The 22,667-nt window shown below is 40.1% G+C and overlaps 1 protein-coding gene across 1 annotated transcript in view; it reads left to right on the forward strand.

Moving 5' to 3' along the window:
* Nucleotides 1-1,584: 1,584 nt before the first annotated feature.
* LOC311253694 (histone-lysine N-methyltransferase set-1-like) overlaps nt 1,585-22,667 on the forward strand; it is a 41,987-nt gene continuing 20,904 nt past the window's right edge. Inside the window, exons 1-3 of the mRNA XM_084384191.1 lie at nt 1,585-1,667; nt 3,150-3,258; nt 5,163-5,325. Of these exons, the coding sequence (XP_084240317.1) occupies nt 1,638-1,667; nt 3,150-3,258; nt 5,163-5,325 (302 nt within the window). The 5' untranslated portion in view covers nt 1,585-1,637. The remainder of the gene's footprint in view (nt 1,668-3,149; nt 3,259-5,162; nt 5,326-22,667) is intronic.

The raw sequence follows: 22,667 nt of genomic DNA on the forward strand, positions 1-22,667 counted from the left end.
ACAGTCAGTGGTGTAGATGTCAGCGTTAGATGTTAACTACTATCTGATATTATTTTGCTTCTGGATTCTTTCTCTTCAGAAAAATTGGTCAGAGATTATCAAGGCGACGTTGCGGGTGCCAACCCCACAAAGAAAATGCTGGAGAACGCTAAACAGTGTTCAATGCACATCATTCAGTTTTTGCGGTTCATGGCCAACTCAAAAATCCCAAATGTGGATTTACTCTTTCTGAAGAATTATGGAAGAGTTCGAGAGTAAGACTACACATTTTTTAAAGATTTATCTCTTGGAATTGATGTGTAATTAAAATAAAAGACATGAACTTGAAAAAAATGTTCACCAAGGTTTGTGGCTGAACTCAAAGGGCGTGGATTCAAACCGAAAACACAGAAAATGTACCTCACTGATGTGAGGTGAGGTGTGATTGGATAAAAGTCTACAGTAACTGAAGGAACTTACAGCACCATGAGTGAGGAGGGCTTTGCTGTCCTTCAAGACAGTATTGAGGGCAAAATAGCTCCCCTGGAAGTCAAAAGATGTCATGATCATGATAATGATATATAGGAAATATTAAGGATATAGATGAAAAAAGACTTGACTTTATTGATCCCTTTGAGATGACTCCCTCAGGAAAATTGAATTTCCAGCTGCTTACAAAGTAAGGAAGCAGCACACAAGGCAGTTTGCAAACAACAACAACAACTACTCGCAAACGGGTGTATAAATATATATATACATATAAAAATAAGAAAAAAAATGAACAATAAACTCTTAGCTAAAAATAAACAATAAATTCTTGGTTAAAAATAGAAAGTAGAGATAAGAAGAAAATGAAAATAAATATAGAGGACTGTATATGGCATTGTGTTATTGTACAGTGGATAAATACAAGATACAGTTCAGTCACCAAACACGCTTAATTTTGTGGATTGTTACTCTTCATCTTGTGCCCTGATCAGGTTAATTAATAAGAAAGACAGATGATAAAGCTAAGATTCAACTATAATTCTCCTTGAGCATTAACATTCCAGGTCTGTCCTAATGTATACTTGTTAATTGATAGTATCAAGGATCAGGTAATACTGTATGTACCTTGCATGTACTTTGTGAATGTGGTAAAATGAATCCTTTATATTTTGTTTTTTGATCTTTTGTTTGTTTCAACTCACGCTTATGCACATAAATATGTATATATACTGTATATGGATTTGTATTATTCACCCCTTTGGATGTTTTCCTCTTATATATAAAAAAATATACAAAAAAAGAAACATTTTCAGAAATGGGGGAAAGCTGAAAATTCGGTATACAACAACTGTTGCCTGGGTTCTTCATCAGTCAAAGCTTTATTGTAGAGTGGCAAAGAGAAAACCACTGTTGAAGAAAGCTCATTAAATCTCAACTAGTGTTCACCCAAAGGCATGCGGGTCAACTGGAAGAAGTTTCTTTGAATAAAAAAATAATATTCATTTAATTTGCTGAGTAGCACGTTACCTTTCCTTCGTTAAATCGCCATTACATTGTGACTTCCGCCGGTATGCTTTTAATGTGAAATCTGACCGGAAGTTGGCTGTCATACAACCGCCAGCGTAACAACTCCGAGCCACAGCAACAGCTCCGTGCCACCGCTGAAGTCGATGAAACAGGGTAAACAAGCGGCGTGTTCAGTAAGTATTCAGTATTTTCTTGAGATATACAGTAGCGTAATGCCATGACAGTTTGATGCGTTGTGTAGTCATTTATTTATTTACTAAAACTGTCGGCTTTCTTGTTTAAGGGTCGCTAGCCGAACACAGGTGTATCACTAATTAGCACTTGCTAGAGTTAACAGTCAGCTAATTAAGACAGTTATCAGAGTTTTCGGGTACCATGGTGGACTGACTCGTTAAAATTAAGGTCATTTGCATGTTCGGGTGTCAGTTATCTTATTTATTTTTCTTTTTTATCTGTGCCAGGGTAGGAGTATAGCGGCCATATTCATCGAGTCCATCACACCTGGTGTGGGGGGATGGGTGATTGGTTTCGCAGCACAATGCACTTGACTCGATCCAAATTTAACCTGAAGTCATGCTTATGTGGGCGACGATAATCCAACCATGTTGAAGCAGGCAAAGTTTTTAGAGCCATGCTTTTCAGACAAGGCGCAGTTAATTTCGAACGATTTTAATGTTGGTTGGTTATAGTTATTAAGCAGTGTAGCAAGCCAGGTTTTGCTTGGAATATTACTTAAAAACGTAGTGGACGTGTAACCTAAATCATGTCAGTGGAAATCAAATTCAGAGAATATATATCTTTATATCATAGAAGAAAATAATAAACGAGCAATATGTTAAATGAAGGATTTAGGGAACCTACTGTTGGAGCCATATTGCTCATATATGAAATGTTTCTGTTTGAATACTGGTATTTATGCGTTTTATTTTTATGTTTAGAATTATTATATTATTGTAGGCTACATATTTTCATGAAACAGTGTTATGCCTTGGTTAGTTGAAATGATTGTTCCCCCTATGGTTTGCTTATGGTATCATCTGTGGCTTGATGATTAATTGTCAGGTGTGTTTAAACGGGAAAGCAGGAAGTGATTTCCCTTGGACATGGACGGGGTGATCGTACAGTTTTTTAACCACCGAATACCATCAGTTTACTATCAGTTTCGTTTCATTTGTTGATTATCCATTGGTTGATCGTTTGGAATTGTGCATCCTGATTTATGGAGTTCGTTTGGGATCGCAATAAATTGCTTTGGATTAATTAAGATAGACTACTGGGCGATTGTTGGAAGGTGCGTCTGAAAAGGTTTACCCTGATCTAGACTCGACTGTACTGATTGATTTCATTACACAATAAACTCAATATTTCACAACTAAGTTTAGGTTGGATTTAACAGAAATTGAGTTGGCATAGCACAATAAAAAGAACAGAAGACCAAGTACTCTGTTGTTTGAGTCTCGTCATCAGTTTAAATGCTTCAAAAGTGGCAGGTGGAGAGAGATGGTAAAAATTGAATGTTTGCACTTCCTGTTTCTCAGTTTGCTAAGGGGAAGAGTCCATATGTTACTCAGGTAACATATTGTTTAAAACCCTGTAATCTAATTTAACTAGAAGTGATGCCTAAGCTATCTCATTTTTTATTAATTTCTTTGCAGTTTGAAATGCCACCAAGGATCAGTCTTCTTAAAGATGCCTGTCACCATGTTGTTTTAAAGACTGACAAAACATGGAGATTGGAGGTGAAGTACATCAATGCAGTGAAAGGTAAGATGGTGTTAGATTAGATTAGATTAGATTGTACTTTATTTATCCCTTGGGAAGGTTCACTCAGGGAAATTGAGGTTCCAGCAGCATCACAAAGACCGACAGTACAGTAAAAAAGTAAAAAGAAAAGAAAAGCACACAGAGTTCAAATAGACAAAAAGTAGAAGTAAAAGCACAAAAAGAGCACAGTTGTGTGTAGGACAGGTACAGTGCAAGTATAAATATATAAATACAAAAATATAATAAATATAATAATATAAGAAAAATGGTACATTGCACAGTAGATATTGCACAGTTATTGTTGTTATTGCACAGAGATATTGTACAGTTATTGTAGTTACTGCACATTTACAGCACTACAGGTCTAGGTGTTCAGGTCATGTTGAATGCACCTTCCCCACTCTCCTGCTACTCCTCCCCCTCCCACCAAGTGCAGAGTTATAGAGTTTGATGGCTCGTGGGACAAAGGAGTCTTTGAGTCTGTTTGTTTTGCACTTAGGGAGGAGCAGCCTGTTGCTGAGAATAAATGTTATTGTTGTTAGTGTTAAATGTGTTATTGTTTATCTGGCTGTCTATCTAGATGTATAGATGGACAAGTGGTGATACATTTCTTATCAGTACATATACTCCTTATCAGTTCTTTTGCTTACTATTTTCTTTTTCCAAGAATAGATTCAGAAACAGATGATGATAATTTTTTATTAATTTTTATGTTACATTATGTTGTTTCTAGAGCAGCAACAGTAAAGCTAACAGCAGGAAAAACCACTATATAAACTAATATATCACTAGAAATTAGTCAAAATGTCGGTAAAATAAATACATATTCTTGAAATCGTAATATTGAGTAAAGTTTAGAAAGGATACAGAATACAGACGTCATACAGTAACAGCCATTCATCCTGTCCTCCTCCCTCTGCTGAGGTGATGCACTGCCTGCATGTATCACCTCAGCAGCAGCTGCGTGGCTGAACCGTATACCAGCAGGGTCACCTTAATAGCTGGCAGTTGGCAGCACATCTCAATCATGCAGCCATGAAGTGAACTTAAATGTTGAAAAGGGAAAAAGCAGGAAGTGGAAGATAAAAATGATAAAAATGGATTTAAAATCCTTTATTCAAAACATGGCAAGGTACAGGAATGTGTTCTTGTGATGGATATAATAATGGATGCAATTTAATGTTTGGGTATTTCTTATAAGTGTAGGATGTACTGTACAGGAAGAACACGTGGGGGAGGCGTGTCGTCTTAAACGTGACTTGTATTGGGATGTCCTGATGTCAGCCTCCTGTATTCACCAGAGGTGGGAATTGTGGAGTCATCAAGTCATCTCCATGCCATGTATTTGTTCTGCTCAGTCACTGAACCAGGTGCATTCACTAATTAGCTCACCTTCCTGGCTGAAGAGCTGTGCTGATTGGACTCAGCTGGTTTAGTGCATGAAAAGAACAAATACAGGGCATGGAGATGATGTGATGACTCCACAATTCCCACCTCTGGTATTCACTCAGTCAGGATTAGGTGGCCCCCCTTACCAAGGTTATAAACATTTTTGCCCTCTGTTCACCATTTTGTACCCTGATGAATGCCTTTTAGGTTGAAACAGGGCAGTGTTTTATCGTTCCATAAGTAGCCATGTTTTGAACAGAGGCATTTAAATCCAACTCAAGTATTTTTGTCCTGCTCCATTGCTTTTTTTTCTCATGTTGACCCTATTCTTTAAGAGCTCCAGCATTTTATTTAGTTTGACAGTATAAAGACAGGGCATGAGCACACCACTACCACTTTTTCATAAATTCTCGTTCTTTATCTACAGTGTGTGTTTTTATACATTTAGCTACAGATCAAAAAACAATTGTAGTGGACATAATTTGTTTTTTTTGTCCTTAATTTTTTTCTTACAGGACGTGGTTTATTCACCCGAGTTTCATTCTGCAAAGGATACTTTGTAGTTGAATGCAGTGGAGATTTGATTGATGATGACGAAGCCCAGAGGGGAAGAAGCTCTTACCACCCCTCATGCTCTACATTTTTGTTTGCATTCAAGTGGAGAGGGAAAACATGGTGGTAAGAGTTTCAGTTACTATACTGCTTTATAGTTATATACATTGTTAAATTTTTTCTTCAACAATATCTTTATTAGATTTTTTAACAACCCTAGAGCTGAATGAAAGGGCAATGTACAACAATATGACAAATAGGTACCAGATCAGCCCATCCCCACAGGTCCGACCATACATTCCTACAGAGTGTGTACCAAGTCAGATTAGTAAGAATAAATACAAGCCTTCAGTATATCATAAAAGAAAGAAAGAAACAAACAAACAAACAAACAAACATATATAGCCTAAAACACAACTGTTGCAGAGAGGGATTAAATGGCAGGGAGAGGTAGAAAAAAAAATTAAGACAAATAAAAATAAAGCTAGAAACAGCACCAAATGATGAATAAGCATGTTTAACAATCACATGACATTGTTTAAATATAAGAGGATTACTGTATTGTGGACTCCGTGTCCACATATGGTAGAAAACCACCCCAGATCTTTTGGAACTCTCCAGGTTTACCCTTCAAATTATACATAGTCTTTTCACCTGGTATGCATGATGCTAATACATCTTTCCAATGCATAGCTATACATTTGTTGGCTGTAATAAGGGCAATTCTAATAAATTTGAGTTGGTTTTTATTGACTTTCAACATAGATGTGTCACCCAGGAGAATTAGGAGGATGGTTAGTCCTGTAATATCATTAAGCACTTTGACTATAGACATTTTATGTAGTCTGTCAGGGGTATAGTATGTTCTATGAATAAGATTGTATTGTGTAATTTTATGTCTAGAGTTAAAAGAAAAACACTGACTACTAGTACACAATGATCCCCTTCTTCAAAATTACACTCCAGGTCTTCTTCCTGTTTACATTTCACTCTTAGCTCTTCCCAACCTCTAATCTGAGAAATTCCTGAGTAAGAGTAGTATATTTACGCTGCCTGTGACGCATACCGGGACTTCTGTGAGATCGAAAGCTGTTGTTTACTGTGTCTCTCTCTTTCTCTATCCATCTTGGCTGTTTTTCTTCGATTTCTGAGTATTTCATAGTCAAACTGGTTTTGTACTGCAGCTAACGTTAGACTTTATAACTTGTACGTACTTTGTCGAACCGCTTTTCTGTTACTGGGTAGTCTGTTACTGCCCGGTTAGCTTCCTAGGCTTAGCCTAGCTCACTGCTTTTTGCCTTTCACCGCAGTCGACACAGCCTCGACAAACAAGTGTTACGATGGCTTGTGCTGACTGATCTGCAGTTGCAGATAGGGTGTCTCTATTAGAGAGACGTGTCCGTGAGCTAGAACAGCTTCTCTCAGTTAGAAACACGGGCACTGCAGATAGTGTTAGCCCCAGGCCTGATAGCAGGCCTGCTAGCCTTAGCACTAGCTTAGTCTCGTCGGCAGCTGCTGTGGAATTTGTCCCTGCTCGGTCGCGGCGTGGAAGGCGCGGGAGCAAGCCACTGGTTGTGTGGTCTGAGAGCAGATGGCCTTCATCCTACTGGAGTCGGCGCTGCTGCTTTGTCTAGCAATATAGACAGGTGTTTGATGCAGGTTTGACATCAGGGATGTAGCATTTGGCAGGTCACAGGTGACTAGAGAGCCTGCTAGCGATACAGTCAATGCTGGTGTGGAGTCTAGTTAACATGGTATTGTAGTGCAGAGTACCAGACTGATACCCTAGTTTGCAACATTGAGACTGTCACCTTCCCTCGCCACTCTCTCATTGAATCATGCTCCAAATATGCGCGGGGCTTCTAACCGACGTGTACCCGGTTACACGTCTGAGATTTATGATCTCTTTCTATCGCAGTTGCCTCCATTCAACCGCCTCCTAATCCCATTAAATCAAAGCCATTCCAGTAGTTATCAGACAAAAACGTTTATTCAACGTTATTCTGTTATTCTTAACCCTGTTAAAAGAGCTTTTTCCTCACTCGAATCGAGGGTCGAAGGACAGAGGGTGTCGTCTCTGTACAGATTGTAAAGCCCTCTGAGGCAAACTGTGATTTGTGAATTTGGCCTATACAAATAAAATTTGATTTGATTTGATTCTTGTAGACCTATTTCAAATAGGTACTAAATTAAAGCCAACATAACAGATAAATCACAGAGCTTCATTTAACATTTTAAGGCTTAGGCCTACTTATGACAGAAAGTAAAATGAGTTGAAAATAAAATCTATCATTTTGACAGAAAAGAAAACGTGAGTGAAAGCTGAAAAAGGTTTAACCTTCTTCTTTAATCATTGTTTTAACTATTTCTCACAGTTGTACAATTTGTTTTTAAACTTATAGTTCAAACTGCATCCCTCTCTCGCAACGGAAGCTGCCTCTGAATTTTAATACGTAGTTTAATACATAGTAAAAGTAATCTGGAATTGGCGATAGAAAGAAACTAAAAAAGAAGCCAAAGTATGCTGAAGTGAGAGGAAAAAACTTCACCTTTATATCCACAAAGCTAAAAAAGTAGAGGGGGAATCTCACAATTATTCACTAAAACTGTCCGGGGGGGGTGGGGGGGGATGTTTTTTTCCTCCTCTTTAGATGCGAGGATATGTGATCAGGTCGTAAAAAGCCGACACAGAACACCAACCAACAATATAATGTATACAACAACACGTAACAATAAAGGCTAAAATAAAAAGCCATTACAATTTTTTTTCGATTGCTAAGGAGCATTGGTCGAAACTGAAGCGACATGTTCAAAACTCTTAACACAGTCTGCATTTCCATCTTGCAGCTCAGCTCAACAGTTAATCTCATGCCCAAAAGTGTGTCTCACAACACACACAATCACTCTTAACAAACGGAACGGCAAAATACTAACAACAAAGAACATTACATCAAATACATCTTATATTTCAAGTTTGAATGATTTTTGTCAGGTAAATCAGTATTTTATATAGGATCTTTTGCACTTTAATGGTTCTAAATTATAGTATATGCTGTAATATATTGCAACAACACTGAATCAGGAATGCAGAGATTTATTCAAGAACATTTGTGCTTTTGCGTAAGTACTTCAGGACCATACAAAAAATAAAGATTACGTAAACAGAATAATGCAGAATCTCAGAATTCCAGGGGTAGAATACAAATTACAGTAAGAGATAAAACTAAACTCCTTCCTCTCCTGGCTGCTCTTCTCTCTCTACCAACTTTGCCCGCTGCTCTTTGATCCATACTTGCACAGGAAAAAGAATCAGAAGCCACTCCTTTTGTATATGCTGTTATGGCTACTCTTGCATTCAAAAAAGGTCAGAGTAGTTTCTGAGGAGGAGGTCCACGACTCACTAAATAATAAGCAATCGCGGAGATGTTTCCAGTTTCAACAAAAAGTTTTGAATTTATTTACATAAACAGAAATATTCTCCGGGTTGACTTCAGACAATGAGCAAATAAAAAACGTAATTTAGTGGTTGATAAACTGTTTCACTCCTCACTCCTTCAACACAAAAAACAGACAAAAGCACAAACCAGCTGTCCTCTCTCCCTAATCACAGGAGGAGGATGGCCTGACTAGGAGGAGGGACCTGAGCAGCAAAACGATCATAAATAATAGTTCATGTACAATATATATCCTGAATAGTCATCCTTATCATTAGCATTATTTTATACCATTACCATATACCATTTTCCAAATAATTAATACAAAGAATCAATAGGCTCCAACATCCCGGCCCCTAATTGTTGGCTTTAGCAAAACAATTACATAAATAAGATTCAAAAGGAGCCAAAATAGAACAATTACACAAGGGAAATTAATTATGCTCTTTAAATTCAAAGTCCATTCAGTTACTCGATGATGACTATCTGTCTTCTCAAAGTTCATAATCGTGTCAGAATATCTGAAACGGTCCATAGTGAAGGCTGGAAAATCACGGCCTCTCTCCATTTATCCTGCTGCCTCCATTAGAAGACAGAGCTTATCTATTGGTCGTTGAATCGCACTGCTTTTGGTTTTAACCAAAACACTTCTCACACAGCCCTTGGCATCTGGAAATGTCTTTACAACACGGCCCATAATCCATGAGTTCCTTGGTGCTGTGTTATCAACAATGATGACCAGATCTCCAGGACTCAAGTTCCTTTTTATGCTCTTCCACTTACTTCTTTCTTGCATGAGAGGAAGATACTCTTTTGTCCACCATCTCCAGAAGAGATCTGTAAGGTACTGTGCTTGTCTCCACCTCTTCCTTGAATAATGATCTCCTGGTGGCATAGTTGTTTCGCTTTCAGTTGGAGCAAATGGTTTGGGGTTGGTGGTTCCAAATCATTGGGTTCACTTGACACTGTAGTTATCGGTCGGTCATTCAGGATGGCTTCTACCTCACACAGTGCTGTTGATAGAGTTTCATCGTCCAGCGTTTGTTGTTTTAGAACAGATGTGAGGATCTTTTTGACTAGTCTGATCAGTCTTTCCCAGACTCCGCCGTGGTGGGCTCACAAAGGAGGGTTAAGTCCATTTTACTCCCTCTGTTAAAAGGGTGTTTTGAATCTTCTGATGATTCAGCTCTTTCAAAGCTTCTTGTAGTTCCCTTTGGGCCCCGACAAAGTTTGTCCCACAGTCCGTCCTGATACTTATAACTGCTCCTCTCCTGCAGATGAATCTGCGTACAGCATTTATGCATGAGTCTGTGGTTAGGAAGTTTGCCATCTCCAGGTGGATAGCTGACTCACCAGGCAGTGTGTCTGACTCCTTCTTAGCTGACTTAGCAATTTAAGTAGTTTTTTCACCTTCAATATCCAGGCTACAGACCTCTGAAGTCGGTTCCATGATGAGTGATACTTGATTAATGTGCATATCGGATGTTGGTTTTCAATCCTCACAGTTAACTGTGATCTCCTTTTCCACACTGTTAACTGTGACCTCCTTTTTCACCTCAGGGTCATTTGCTGATATCTCTCCTAGACCTTGTGTGATCTTTGGCCATGTCTTTTTTTCCTCTGACCAGGTATTCAGGACCTCTCAGCCATCTTGATCTTAAGAAAGATTCCACGTGCAATCCTCGTGATGCGTCGTCAGCTGGATTGTCTCTTGAATTTATGTATCTCCACTGGCTTGTGTGAGAGAGATCATGGATCATTGCAACTCTGTTGGATACAAATGTATGAAATCTCTTTGTTTGATTGTGAATATACTTCAATACAGGTGTACTATCTGTCCAGAAAGTTGAATCTGTGAGTGGTAAATGCAGCTCCTTCCTCAGCATCCGATCCACTTTTACAGCCAATGTTGCTGCAGTGAGTTCAAGCCTGGGTATGGTGATCTGCTTGAGAGGTGAGAGTCTGGCTTTTCCAAATATAAAGGAGATATGGATTTTGCCTTGGTGATTTGTTAGTCTAAGGTAGCTTACTGTACCATAACCTGACTCACTTGCATCGCAGAAGTGATGCAGCTCAGCGGTCGCCACTGGGTCGTAGTTCTCAGGCTTTATACATCTTGCTGCTTGAAACCCACGTAACTGAATTAATTCCCCGATCCATCTCTGCCAGGGCATTGCAAATTCCTGTGGAATAACTTGATCCCATCCATACCTGGATTTGCAGAGCTCTTGCAGTAGTTGTTTGGCTTTCAGGATGAAAGGAGAGAGAAAACCTAATGGGTCATAAACTGAACTTACTGTGGAGAGTATACCTCTTCTGGTTGCAGGCCGGCTGTTGACAGTTACTTTAAAGCTGAAGGTGTCACTGTGGGTGTTCCAGTGGATTCCAAGTGCAGGCTCGACTGTGATTTGTTCTTTCAGCTTTTCTTTACCCAGGTCCAGTTCCTTGACTGCCTTTGCTCTGTGATGCTCAGGAATGCTTGCTAACACCTCACAGTTATTGCTGACCCATTTTGTCAATGTGAAACCTCACTGATCGCAGGCTTTAGTGAGATCTTTGACAAGCTTTATGGCTCGGTCTGCTGTTGCCACAGATCGGAGGCAATCGCCCACATAAGTTAGTTTTGATGGTTTTCATAACTTCATCAGAGTAATGCTTCTGGTTGTCATCAGCAGTTTGACGCAGGGCAAAATTAGCAATGCTCGGGGATGATACAGCGCCAAAGAGGTGAACTTTCATCCTGTAAACATCAAGCGGTTTGCTGATATCACCCTCTGGCCACCACAAAAACCTCAGAAAGTCTCTGTCCTTTTCATCAACATGTACTTGATAAAACATTGCCTCAATGTCTGCCATAACTGCAGTTTGTTCTTGGCGAAACCTTAATAGCACTCCGATGAGGGCGTTTGTTAAGTCTGGACCTTGGAGGAGCTCCTTATTCAGAGACGTTCCTTGAAATGAGGATGTACAGTCAAACACCACCCTCGGTTTGAGTTTTCGCTTGTGGTAGATGCCATCATGTGGGATATACCAGACCCGTCCATCCCCTCTGCGAAGCTGCTGAGGTGGAACCTTCTCTCCATAACCCTTTTTGAGAATGTCCTCCATGAAGGAGGTGTATTCCTCGGCATACGTCTTATCCTTCTTAAATTTTTTCATAAGGTGCAGTGTGCGTTCCTTTACCGTATCATAGTTATCAGGCATGACCTTGTCTTTATCCCTGAAAGGCAGTGGTAAATGACAGTGGCCATCTTTAAGGAATGCTGAGCTGGAATCAATCTCCATAAAACGTTTATCCTCAACTGACATCTCAATTTTCTCCTCATACATGTTCTCAGAGAAATCCTGGTTATATTGTCTGATGAGTAGATCCTTCAACTCAACAACAGAGATTCTGTTACTTGACACTGCAATGGGCCCAGCACGTTCTGCAGGACTATTAACACTGAGTGGTCCAGTTACCACCCATCCCAGTAAGGTTTGGACTGCATATGGTCCATTATCATGACTGTTTATTATTTTCCATGGCTCCATTGCTCGAGGAACATCAGTCCCAATGAGGAGTTCAATGTCTGCCTCAATTTCCTTTAACTGAGATAAGGCCACCTCTCCAAATCAGCTTCTGTGATTATGTTTTCCTTTGAGACAGGGATTTTGTTCTGCGTGTAAACTTTCGGCAGGTCCAGATATGTGCAGCCCTCCAAGTCTCCCACCTCCAGTCCTCTGACCTCATAGGTCCCTGCAGGGTTTTCCTGTCCCATTGTTCGCAAAAGTATCTCTGTTTTGCGTCCTTTCGCATTCAACAGGTTCATTAGATTTTCTGTGCAAAATGTTGCTGTGCTGCCTGGATCGAGGAAGGCATAGGTCTGAATATACCTGCTCCCTTTTGCCACCTTAACTCTGACTGGAACAATCGCAAGTGCACAGTCTCTCCCGGCCCCAGTTCCATCACCTGCTGAAACGAGCACTGCTTATGGGGTTATCTTCTGTCTCAGCAGTGGCTTTTGGTTGATTTTCCTGTTTTGGGCCTTTTGCACTTTGAATATGAAGTACAGTAGGATGTTTCATTTGACAAACTTGACACATTAATCTTCTTTTTTGCTTAGATGACCTTTTAGTAGGCAACCAAAGCAGTATCCATGGCTTCTTAAGAATTCAACCTTGTTGTCATGTGACTGTGTTTTGAATTGTGGGCGGTCGATCAGAGTGCGTTTTACAGCGCATCCTGCTTTCTCTGTATTCACTGCTACTGAAGTAGCGAAGCTGCTGTTTTTGCCTCTTATTAATTTTGGTTCATTTTTACTTCTTGGGATAGACTTTTTTGTTGTCATTTGGTCTTGAATGTCCCCGAACAACGGATCCAAAAGCATCTTAGAATGTTTTTCCACAAAATCCACAAGGTGCTGAAATCTGATTCTCCTGCCAGTTCTCTGTTGTGTCTCATAGGCTGTGGTTCGCCACCTTTCCCGGAGTTTGTAGGGTAGTTTGGATGCTATTCGCCTTAGGTTTGATGGGATCTCGAGTTCCTCTAAATACTGTAAATCTTGCATTACATTACAACATGCTCTCAAATACATTGCATATGCATGCAGCGTTTTCCCATCCTCGGCTTTAATCGCTGTCCAGTTCAAGGCTTTTTCCAGGTAAGCTCCAGAAACTTTCATTTCATTCCCAAAGTGCTCTTTTAAGAGGTGTCTTGCTTCACTATAGCCCCTGCTCCCATCCATGTGCAAGTCTCTTGGTAAACCAGAGATAAACTGCTCAAGATAGTAGAGTCTGTCCTGATTATTTTTAGTCTTGTCTTCAATCCAAGTGTTCAAATGCATGGATAAAAGACTGATATGCCAATGGGTTACCATCAAACACAGAAATCTCTCTTGCAGGTAACAGACAGGTTTTGCTGTGAGACAATGAGTTCTGCTAAGTCATTTGTCTTTGTCTTTGAATAACCACATCCAAGTTATCATGAGCAGCATTAGTTATGGTGTGATTATGATTTGCAGTTTCGTTTTTATGTTTTTCAGTTAAATTCTTGTTTTGAGGTTTATTTTCTGGTGTGTTGGTACCCCTTGTAGGTGGAGGTCTGTGGAGACTTAAGATGGTTTGGTGAAGTGGAGTTTTGGGTATTGCACCTAACTGTGCAAATTCTACATTGCTCTCCATTGTTTCTGGTTCATGGTGAGAGTCATAATACTCCTTCATGCCATCACCCAGAGCTTCCTGATCCACCTCATCACTTTGAAGGATTTTTATTTTAGCAGTTGATGCTGCGAGGTCTGCTTCCAGCTCCATTTGCTCCATCTTTGATTTCAGTTTTGTTTCCTCCAGTTGCAAAGTGTGTTTTTCTTTCAATGCAGCAGCTCGAGCCATCACAGCAGCTTGTTCCGCTTTGGCCTTTTTTAACTCTGAGGAGACTGAGGAAGATCTGGAGGTTGATGATCCAGTGGAAGTGGAAGACTTTGATTTGTGTGACACATTTGATATGCTGTCCAGTGGTCCAACTTTTGATTGTGCAATTTCTCTTTTCCATGTTTCAACATCTTTCATGAAGTAATTCAGGTTAGTTATTCTGGGTTCATACCAGTCATAATAATCATTTTCCTTTTCCTCCTCTGATAAGAGCTCTTGCACAGATTTGTGAGCATTTTTAAATTCATCCACAGCTCCTTTAAACGCTTCAAATGTGTCATTGACTTTATCAACATTTCCAACGTCAGTCATCAAAGCCTTTATTTCATTTGTCCTCCTCGTGCATGCTCCCAATCTGCCTCTGCGCGAAGCAATGCGCGATTTCAACATGTCCTCAGACTCAGTTGCGGTCTCAGGTGTGTCAGACATCATCACAAATAACCACACAAATTCCTTTAATTTCCGTTAAGTTCATTCTTAAACATCATTCCAACGTCCCCGTTTTATTGCAATCCACATCCACAATCCACAACTTTGCCTTCCATAGTGTTCGATTGTTTCTTTGTAGCGCAACGGCGCATTCGTTCACAGAGTCGATCAGCTGATTTTAGTCACGGCCCGCCGGCTGCTTTCTTCATCTGTCGGCGAGTGATCCGCCGACTTTCCACTTTCCTTCCTTGCATTCAAAAAAGGTAAAAAAAACCCTAGTTTCTGAGGAGGAGGTCCACGACTCACTTAATAATAAGCACTCGCGGAGATGTTTCCAGTTTCAACAAAAAGTTTTGAATTTATTTACATAAACAGAAATATTCTCCGGGTTGACTTCAGACAATGAGCAAATAAAAAACGTAATTTAGTGGTTGATAAACTGTTTCACTCCTCACTCCTTCAACACAAAAAACAGACAAAAGCACAAACCAGCTGTCCTCTTTCCCTAATCACAGGAGGAGGATGGCCTGACTAGGAGGAGGGACCTGAGCAGCAAAACGATCATAAATAATAGTTCATGTACAATATATATCCTGAATAGTCATCCTTATCATTAGCATTATTTTATACCATTACCATATACCATTTTCCAAATAATAAATACAAAGAATCAATAGGCTCCAACATATGCTTTCTAATGAGGCCAAACGCAGTGAGACAGTTAAGCCCACATGCATTTCTGTTTTGCAGACTGTGTTAAGAGTTTTGAACATGTCGCTTCAGTTTCGACCAATGCATCTTAGCAATCGAAAAAAACTAACAGTTTTTGTTTTCAGCAGGACGACATTTGCGCATGGAGAAGATGAGCGCCGCGCTCTTCTCAAGTCCTCCGCAGCCTATTCTACACAGCAGCTGTCTTGCCTTTAAGTGGTCTCGCTGGTCTGAAAAACACAAATAGCTGTGGCCGCGGGTTTTTTTTATATATCACAGAACATTGTGCCCTATGCATCTATTGTGTATGCGGATAACTGCACTAGTGGGAACATTTAATTGTATAGTTAGTTAATGTTTTTATCTGAAGCTTTTAGGCAACATTATCACCCCTAAAAATACTATAGGCCTATATATTGGTGAGAAATAAACGAGGAGGAAAAATGACACGTAAACTTTTCTAAACGGTTATGATTTATTATCCGCGTACCCGTTTACACGTGTAGATGTTGACACCCCTATAAACCACAATAATTTAATCTTGATCTCCACCTCTGACAGTGGGGAAATGTCTTAGCAAGCACCTTACACAGTCTCGCATAATAAAATACCAAAGCTAATCACAATGGCATCCCGGCATCCCGTCATCCCTACCTGCATAGGCAGCCAAATCTAACTACTAAAAGGTACCTTGTTCCAATTCCTTGGCTTTATTAATATTAGATCACTGTCAACCAAAGCCTTACTGATTAATGATTTGATTACTGATCATAAGCTGGACATGATTGGCTTATGTGAAACATGGCTGAAATCTAATACTTTTCTGCCATTAAATGAAGCCTCCCCTCCTGATTATAACTATGCCCATGTTGCTCGGGCCTCTAAACAGGGAGGAGGCGTTGCTCTAATCTACATCTATCTATTTTCAGTTTAAGCTCCAACCAGGAAATTAAATTTACTTCTTTTGAGGCCCTGGTGTTAAAACCATCTCCATCAAGTAGTAACAGGCTTTCCCCTGGTGGTAATCTACAGACCTCCAGGGCCTTATTCCCAGTTCCTAGAAGAATTCGGTGAATTTATTGCAGATCTTGTAACTAGTTCAGATAAGATCCTAATTATTGGGGATTTCAATATCCACTTAAATAAGCCTTCTGACTCTCCTAGTCAGTACTTCTCAAATGGTGGGGGGCGCGGTGAGGTGTCGGGGGGGCGTGAGAGGCAGGTCAGGACTTTCATTTCATTTTCATTTTCCACTGTCATTATTAGTAGCCCCATTCACACTGCTGTTTGCATGCGGGGATCCTGCGCCAATTCTCCCCATCTGCCTCTGTGTGAAAGTTTCAGATGCGGCGAGGGGTGAAATTTCCCTCTGCCTCTGATGCTCCTACGGAGGTATCAGAGGCACAGTATTGGCGAACCGAACCAGTGTGAGCAGATAAGCCGACGGTGGGGAGCGGGGGGTTGTCGATCTGATGGTGTTCACTGTGTGATAACTAAACAGGTCCGACACTCAATAAAATATAGAGAAATGTCCCACAAAGCAATGTTACAGGACCAAACAACAGTAACGTGGTAACTGGTCGTGTCTTTGGCAACTTATGAGGAAAAAAATACAGCAATTATATGTGGAAAAGTGTCTGTCAGCCTGTCGGTCCAACCGACTCTTCGTCACATTTCTGCCCGAAAAACGGCGTCTGTCCCCGGCAAAAAACTTTAACTCGGCAAGTGTTTGTCGCGGTGAAAAACATCACTGCTAAGTCAGCCCTACTGACCGAGACTTCAGTGATCTTTCCTCCATAAAACAGCCTCCCTCCCTGCGAGTGACAGACGGCGTCCCGTTTACTGATGGTGATTATGTAATTAAGAGAAAAATGTAACTTTGTCATTTTCCAGGATGTTTGGTGGGTCAGGATCCCACATTAACTGCATCCATATGATGATAAGTGTGTACATGTTTAGATTTGTCAGTGCGTAGTAAAATAACGTTTAAAAAAAAGCAATATTGTTGCAAATGTTGCACAAAAAAAATTAAGTCCTTTTTGAAAAGGAATAAGCTGATGAAGCTGACAAGTGACCAATGTTTACAGTTTAAAGTTTTGAATGTTAATGTGTTAAGTCTATAAAAATGCACATCCCAGTGAATCATTTGCGCTTTTTTCTCTGTTTTGAGAATCACAGTCTTGTTTAAATGTTACAAATTGAGTTAATAAACTAAACTTGGAAATTGTTTGAAGTTGTTGCAGATGTTAACAGATGAGATGAGATGCAGATGTTTTTAATCTATTTTGATAATCAGGTGATTGTATGCAGAATGCTGGTGCCAGCAACTCATACAGTGGTTTATACAGATAAATGAATAATTATTATCAGGTTCTCAATAATATTTCAATTCAGGGGGGGTGTGAAAAAATTTCTGTCCTCTAGGGGGGGCATGACAGAAAATAGTTGAGAACCACTGCTCTAAGTAAAGCTTTTTTGGGTCTGCTCGATATGTCTAGCTTTACTCAGCTCGTTCATGAACCTACTCATTCCAGTGGTAACACTCTGGATTTGATTCTTTCCCATGGATTAGATGCGTCAGCCCTGAATGTTGCTTCCGTCTCCTCTGCTGTGTCGGACCACTCTCTTATTACATTTGAAGCGTCATTAGCCTGTCCCTGTATCAATGACACAAATGTTTCCACCTCTCGTCATATCAGCCCGGCAATCATAGCGACACTCTGTGATAAATTGGCTGGGGTCCTGGCCCCTTTTGCGATTGCGACAAAGCCTGTGGAAAAATTCACCAATTAAGTTAACTCGGTAATCGTTTCTCTCCTCGATTCTGTGGCACCGGTCTCTACCAAGACGAGACGACCAAAGAAATCTTCTCCCTGGTTTACTAATGAAACCCGAGATCTCAAACAGGCCTGCAGGAAAATGGAACGTGCATGGCGAAAATCTAAATTAGTCGTTTTTCATCTTGCATGCTGTCATAGTGTACTTAATTACAAGCGTGCTCTTAATGCCACTAGAACAGCATATTTATCTGGCCTAATAAACAATAATAAACACAATCCTAGATTTCTCTTTGACACTGTGGCTAAACTTAATCAAAAAACCACAGTCTGTGAGCTGTACATCCTTTAATGCAAATGATTTCTTAGATTTCTTTTGCAATAAAATTGATGATATTAGAGCCAAAATTAATTCATCATCTCTGGCTTCCTCGTCAAAGTTGATTATAAAACAGCCTTCTGCCGATTCTCAGTTAGCCCCGGCTCTAAACAATTTTGAAGATATCTCCCCTGAGATATTGTCTAAAATTGTCTCATCCTCAAAGCCAACTACCTGCATCCTGGACACCCTTCTGGCAAAACTGTTTAAGGATCTATGGCCAGCACTGGGACCTACAATGTTAAATATTGTTAACTTATCGCTCATGACAGGTGTTGTCCCTGCTAGTTTTAAGTCTGCTGTGGTTAAGCCTCTACTTAAGAAACCCCACCTTGACCCAGGATCTCTAAATAATTATAGGCCAGTATCCAACCTTCCCTTCTTCTCCAAAATCTTAGAAAGAGTTGTGTCCCAGCAACTTTCAGGCTACCTAACTAATAACAATCTCCTGGAACCTTTTCAATCAGCTTTCAGAGCCTGTCACTCCACCGAAACTGCCCTTACTAAAGTGGTAAAGGACATCTTACTTACTTAATTTAGATTTAGACTCTACCTCAGTGCTTCTGTTACTAGATCTCAGTGCTGCATTTGACACCACAGGTCACGGCATATTGTTATATTGTATATATAAAAGTACTACATCGATATTTACTGATGTGAAGTATGGTGTTCCATACTCGGAGTTTGGGAATACAGAGTTAGGGAATACATTTCCACTATGTGGAACTATGTGGACGACACTCAGCTGTATGTGCCCATCAAAGCTGATGATAAATCTCAAATCGCCAAATTGGAGACCTGCCTGTGTGCCGTGAAGAGCTGGATGTCAGAAAATTTCCTGCTCCTAAATTCGGATAAAACTGAGATGCTGGTCATTGCTCCCCCTCGACAGAGACACCCCTTTGAGAAATAACACAACTGTCGAGAGTTACTGTCACGTGATCAAAGTTCAACTGTTAAGAATTTAGGTGTTACTTTTGACTCTAGCCTCTCTTTCCATCAGCACATAAAAGAAATTACCAAGATCGCTTTTTACCACCTGCGCAATATGGCCAAAATTAGGTCCTTCCTGTCCACGGCCTTTGTTTCGTCTAGGCTGGATTACTGCAATGCCTTATTTTCGGGTCTTCAACATGGGAGCACTAAAGGTCTTCAGATGGTTCAAAATGCTGCAGCTAGAGTCTTAACATGTACAAGAAAATTTGATCATATTACACCAATCTTAGCCTCACTGCACTGGCTCCCAATACATATGAGATCAGACTTTAAGGTGCTGCTGATGACATACAAAACTGTACACAGCCTTGCCCCGTCGTACATGTCAGATCTTATTATACTGTATTCTCCAACTCGTGCACTACGCTCTCAAAATTCAGGGCTCCTGATGGTTCCCAGGGTTAAGAAGAAGTCAGCTGGCTGCAGGGCTTTCTCCTATCAGGCCCCCTTCCTCTGGAATAAACTCCCAGCTGATATTAGACAATCTGGCTCTATTGACGCCTTTAAATCTAAACTCAAAACTCACTTTTTCTGACTTGGCCTTTAATTAGTCCTTGACATCGACTGCTAGCTTCTTCGGTGGGTCAACTCAGTCTCAGTGAGTAAGCTATAGTATTAGACGCCACATTGTCCTGCCGACGAGTAATAATCTGCTTATTCTGATTAACATTGCATTTCTATAACCTTGTTTTTCTTTCTGTTCCCACAAGGTGCAAGCTGTGTCACTTTCTCCCCCTCTTTCTCCTCCTACTCTCTTTTCATTCAGGCTCCCTTCTGATGAACTCAGGCCCCAGAGACCATCTACCTCTCCTGGCTCCTACAGCCCCACATACTGTCAGATCTGGATTGTCACACCCGGGCTCCGTTGGATCGTTCCTCTCCTTGTTTCGCTATCTCCTTATAACTGTATTCCTGTAAATTTTGAGGCCTCCTCATTCTGATCTCTCTCTCTACTACTAATTATCCTGTGTGGCCTGCCCTCTTCCAGGTCACCACGGTGGACAGGAGGTCGTGTGGCTCGGGCACCCCCTGACGATGCCTTGTCCTGCTCAGTCGTCTCCTGGATCCACATACTTTACATATATAATTTTTATCAGATTTTCTGTCAATGCAACCTGTAAACTGTGATTGCTGTTCTTTCTGTACATGCGACATCTATTGCATGACTGTCCGTCCTGGAAGAGAGATCCCTCCTCTGTGGCTCTCCCTGAGGTTTCTTCCGTCGTCTTTTTTTTCTGGTTAAAAGGGTCTTTTTTTTTTTTTTTTCCCCATCAAGATGGCAAGTTTTTCCTCACTCGAATCGAGGGTCTAAGGACAGAGGATGTCGTTCACTTTACAGACTGTAAAGCCCATTGAGGCAATGTGATAACTTGGAACAAAACTTAATAGAATATGAACAGGTTATAGATCCGGAACATAATCTTTTTAAAAACAAACACCAGTTGCTGTTGTTATACAGAAAACAGTTTAACAATATTACTGTTGAACATGGGATAAATATTATTCATTTTAACAGTAGAATTTATATGCAAACTTCCAAAGTATAAAAGAATATCTAATGCAGTTCAAAAAGCCTTTTAACATTATAGCCATCTTAGAAACATGGCTTGACGAAGAGAGAGGTACAGATTTTGTTTTGCAGGGATAGGAACTTAATTGCATTAATAGAGGGAGCAAAACTGGAGGAGACGTGGCTCTATTTGTTGACAAAGGCCTCACAAGGTTGTGGACAATATGTCAGTAATCATGGATGATGTAATGGAGTGTGTTACTATTGAAATATGTATTGGAAAAAAAGAAAAATGTCATTGTCAGTTGTGTGTATAGGAAACCTGGTTCAAACATTGAAATCTTTATAGAAAATATGGAAAGGGTATTCGCTAAAGAAAAGCAAAAAAGTCAATTATGTCTGTGGGGATTTTAACATAGCCTTGTTGAATCCCAACAACCATAAAATGACGGATGCATTTGTGGAAGCAATGTATAGTATGAGTTTATTTCCAACGATTACAAAACCAACCAGAATAACATCTCACTCTGATTGACAATATTTTTACAAACAATATGGAGAGTAGTACTGTTAGTGCATTATTATTTAATGACATTAGTGATCACCTGCCTGTCTTTGCGATTCATGAATGTAACTACAATAGGAACTGGGGGTGTAATGAAGTTAAATACAGGAGAGTAAGATCTGAGGAAACTATAGCTGCATTTAGGAATGATTTAATTAATTATGATTGGAAAGTTTGTGAAGACACTGATAGTTATTTTTAGACATATTCAAAAATGAGTATGACAAAAGCTGTCATATGTATATATATATGCAAACAATGTAACAAGAATAAGTATTCTGAAAACCCCTGGATGACTAAGGGACTGCAAAATGCCTGTAAGAAAAAGAATACTCTGTATAGGCACTTCATAAAATATAGAACAAAAGAGGCGGAGATTAAATATAAGAAATACAAAAAGGCATTAACTAATATTATGAGAGTATGTAAGAAGGGTTATTATAATAAAATATTAGAGAATAATAAAAACAATGTAAAAAGTATATGGAATATATTAAAGGTATAGTTGGTAATCCTGTTCAGAAACACTTTTTGTTATACTGGGTGAAATGGCCTTTCCATCCTGAGAGTAGTCCATACATAATGTGTTCAGAAAAATAAACAAAATAAATCATACCTCTGTGGCAGCTGCAGGCCTGTAAAATCTCTGACCAATCCCTCCCTCTCAGTCAGAGTTTAAAGAACCGTTGCCGGATATATTCAACACAGTCCACATGAGCTGTGTCCAAATTCAGGGGCAGCATCCTTCAAAGTGCGGATTTGAAGGCCAATCACAACGCTGCGCGAAGGATGTCCAAATTCGAAGGCTCCTCCAAATGCAGCCCACAAATGCAGCCTGCTTCTCCCGCTTTTTGGAGGACGGACCGCTACTATCCTTCGCGGCCTCCCATATCCCAAGATCCTTTGTGCGCCGCTGCTCAGTCACGAAAAAGAAGAGGGAAAACTGAACAATGGCGACATCAAGTGGCGCGGACTTGACATTTAAATGTAAGTTCTGGGTTTATACTCGGTTTTTACTCATTTGATCATCCATTGCCAGATATGTTAAACTTCAGCGGACTTTCAGTTAAAATACGTGACCCTGGTAATGCATTAGCATACGGCATAAATTAGCATTATGCCGTTGGAAGTAAAGCTATAAAAGCCTTCGCTTTCAAAATGTTAGACGTTCAGAAAACCATAAAATCCATTCAGTCAAAACTCTTTCGCGGGCCTGGGCGGCATCAATCATGACATAACCGTAAGGGCGGGAACATCT

This window comes from Pagrus pagrus, assembly GCF_965226575.1.
Source record: "Pagrus pagrus genome assembly, contig: HAP1_SCAFFOLD_33, whole genome shotgun sequence".
NCBI classification, from domain to species: Eukaryota; Metazoa; Chordata; class Actinopteri; order Spariformes; family Sparidae; genus Pagrus; species Pagrus pagrus.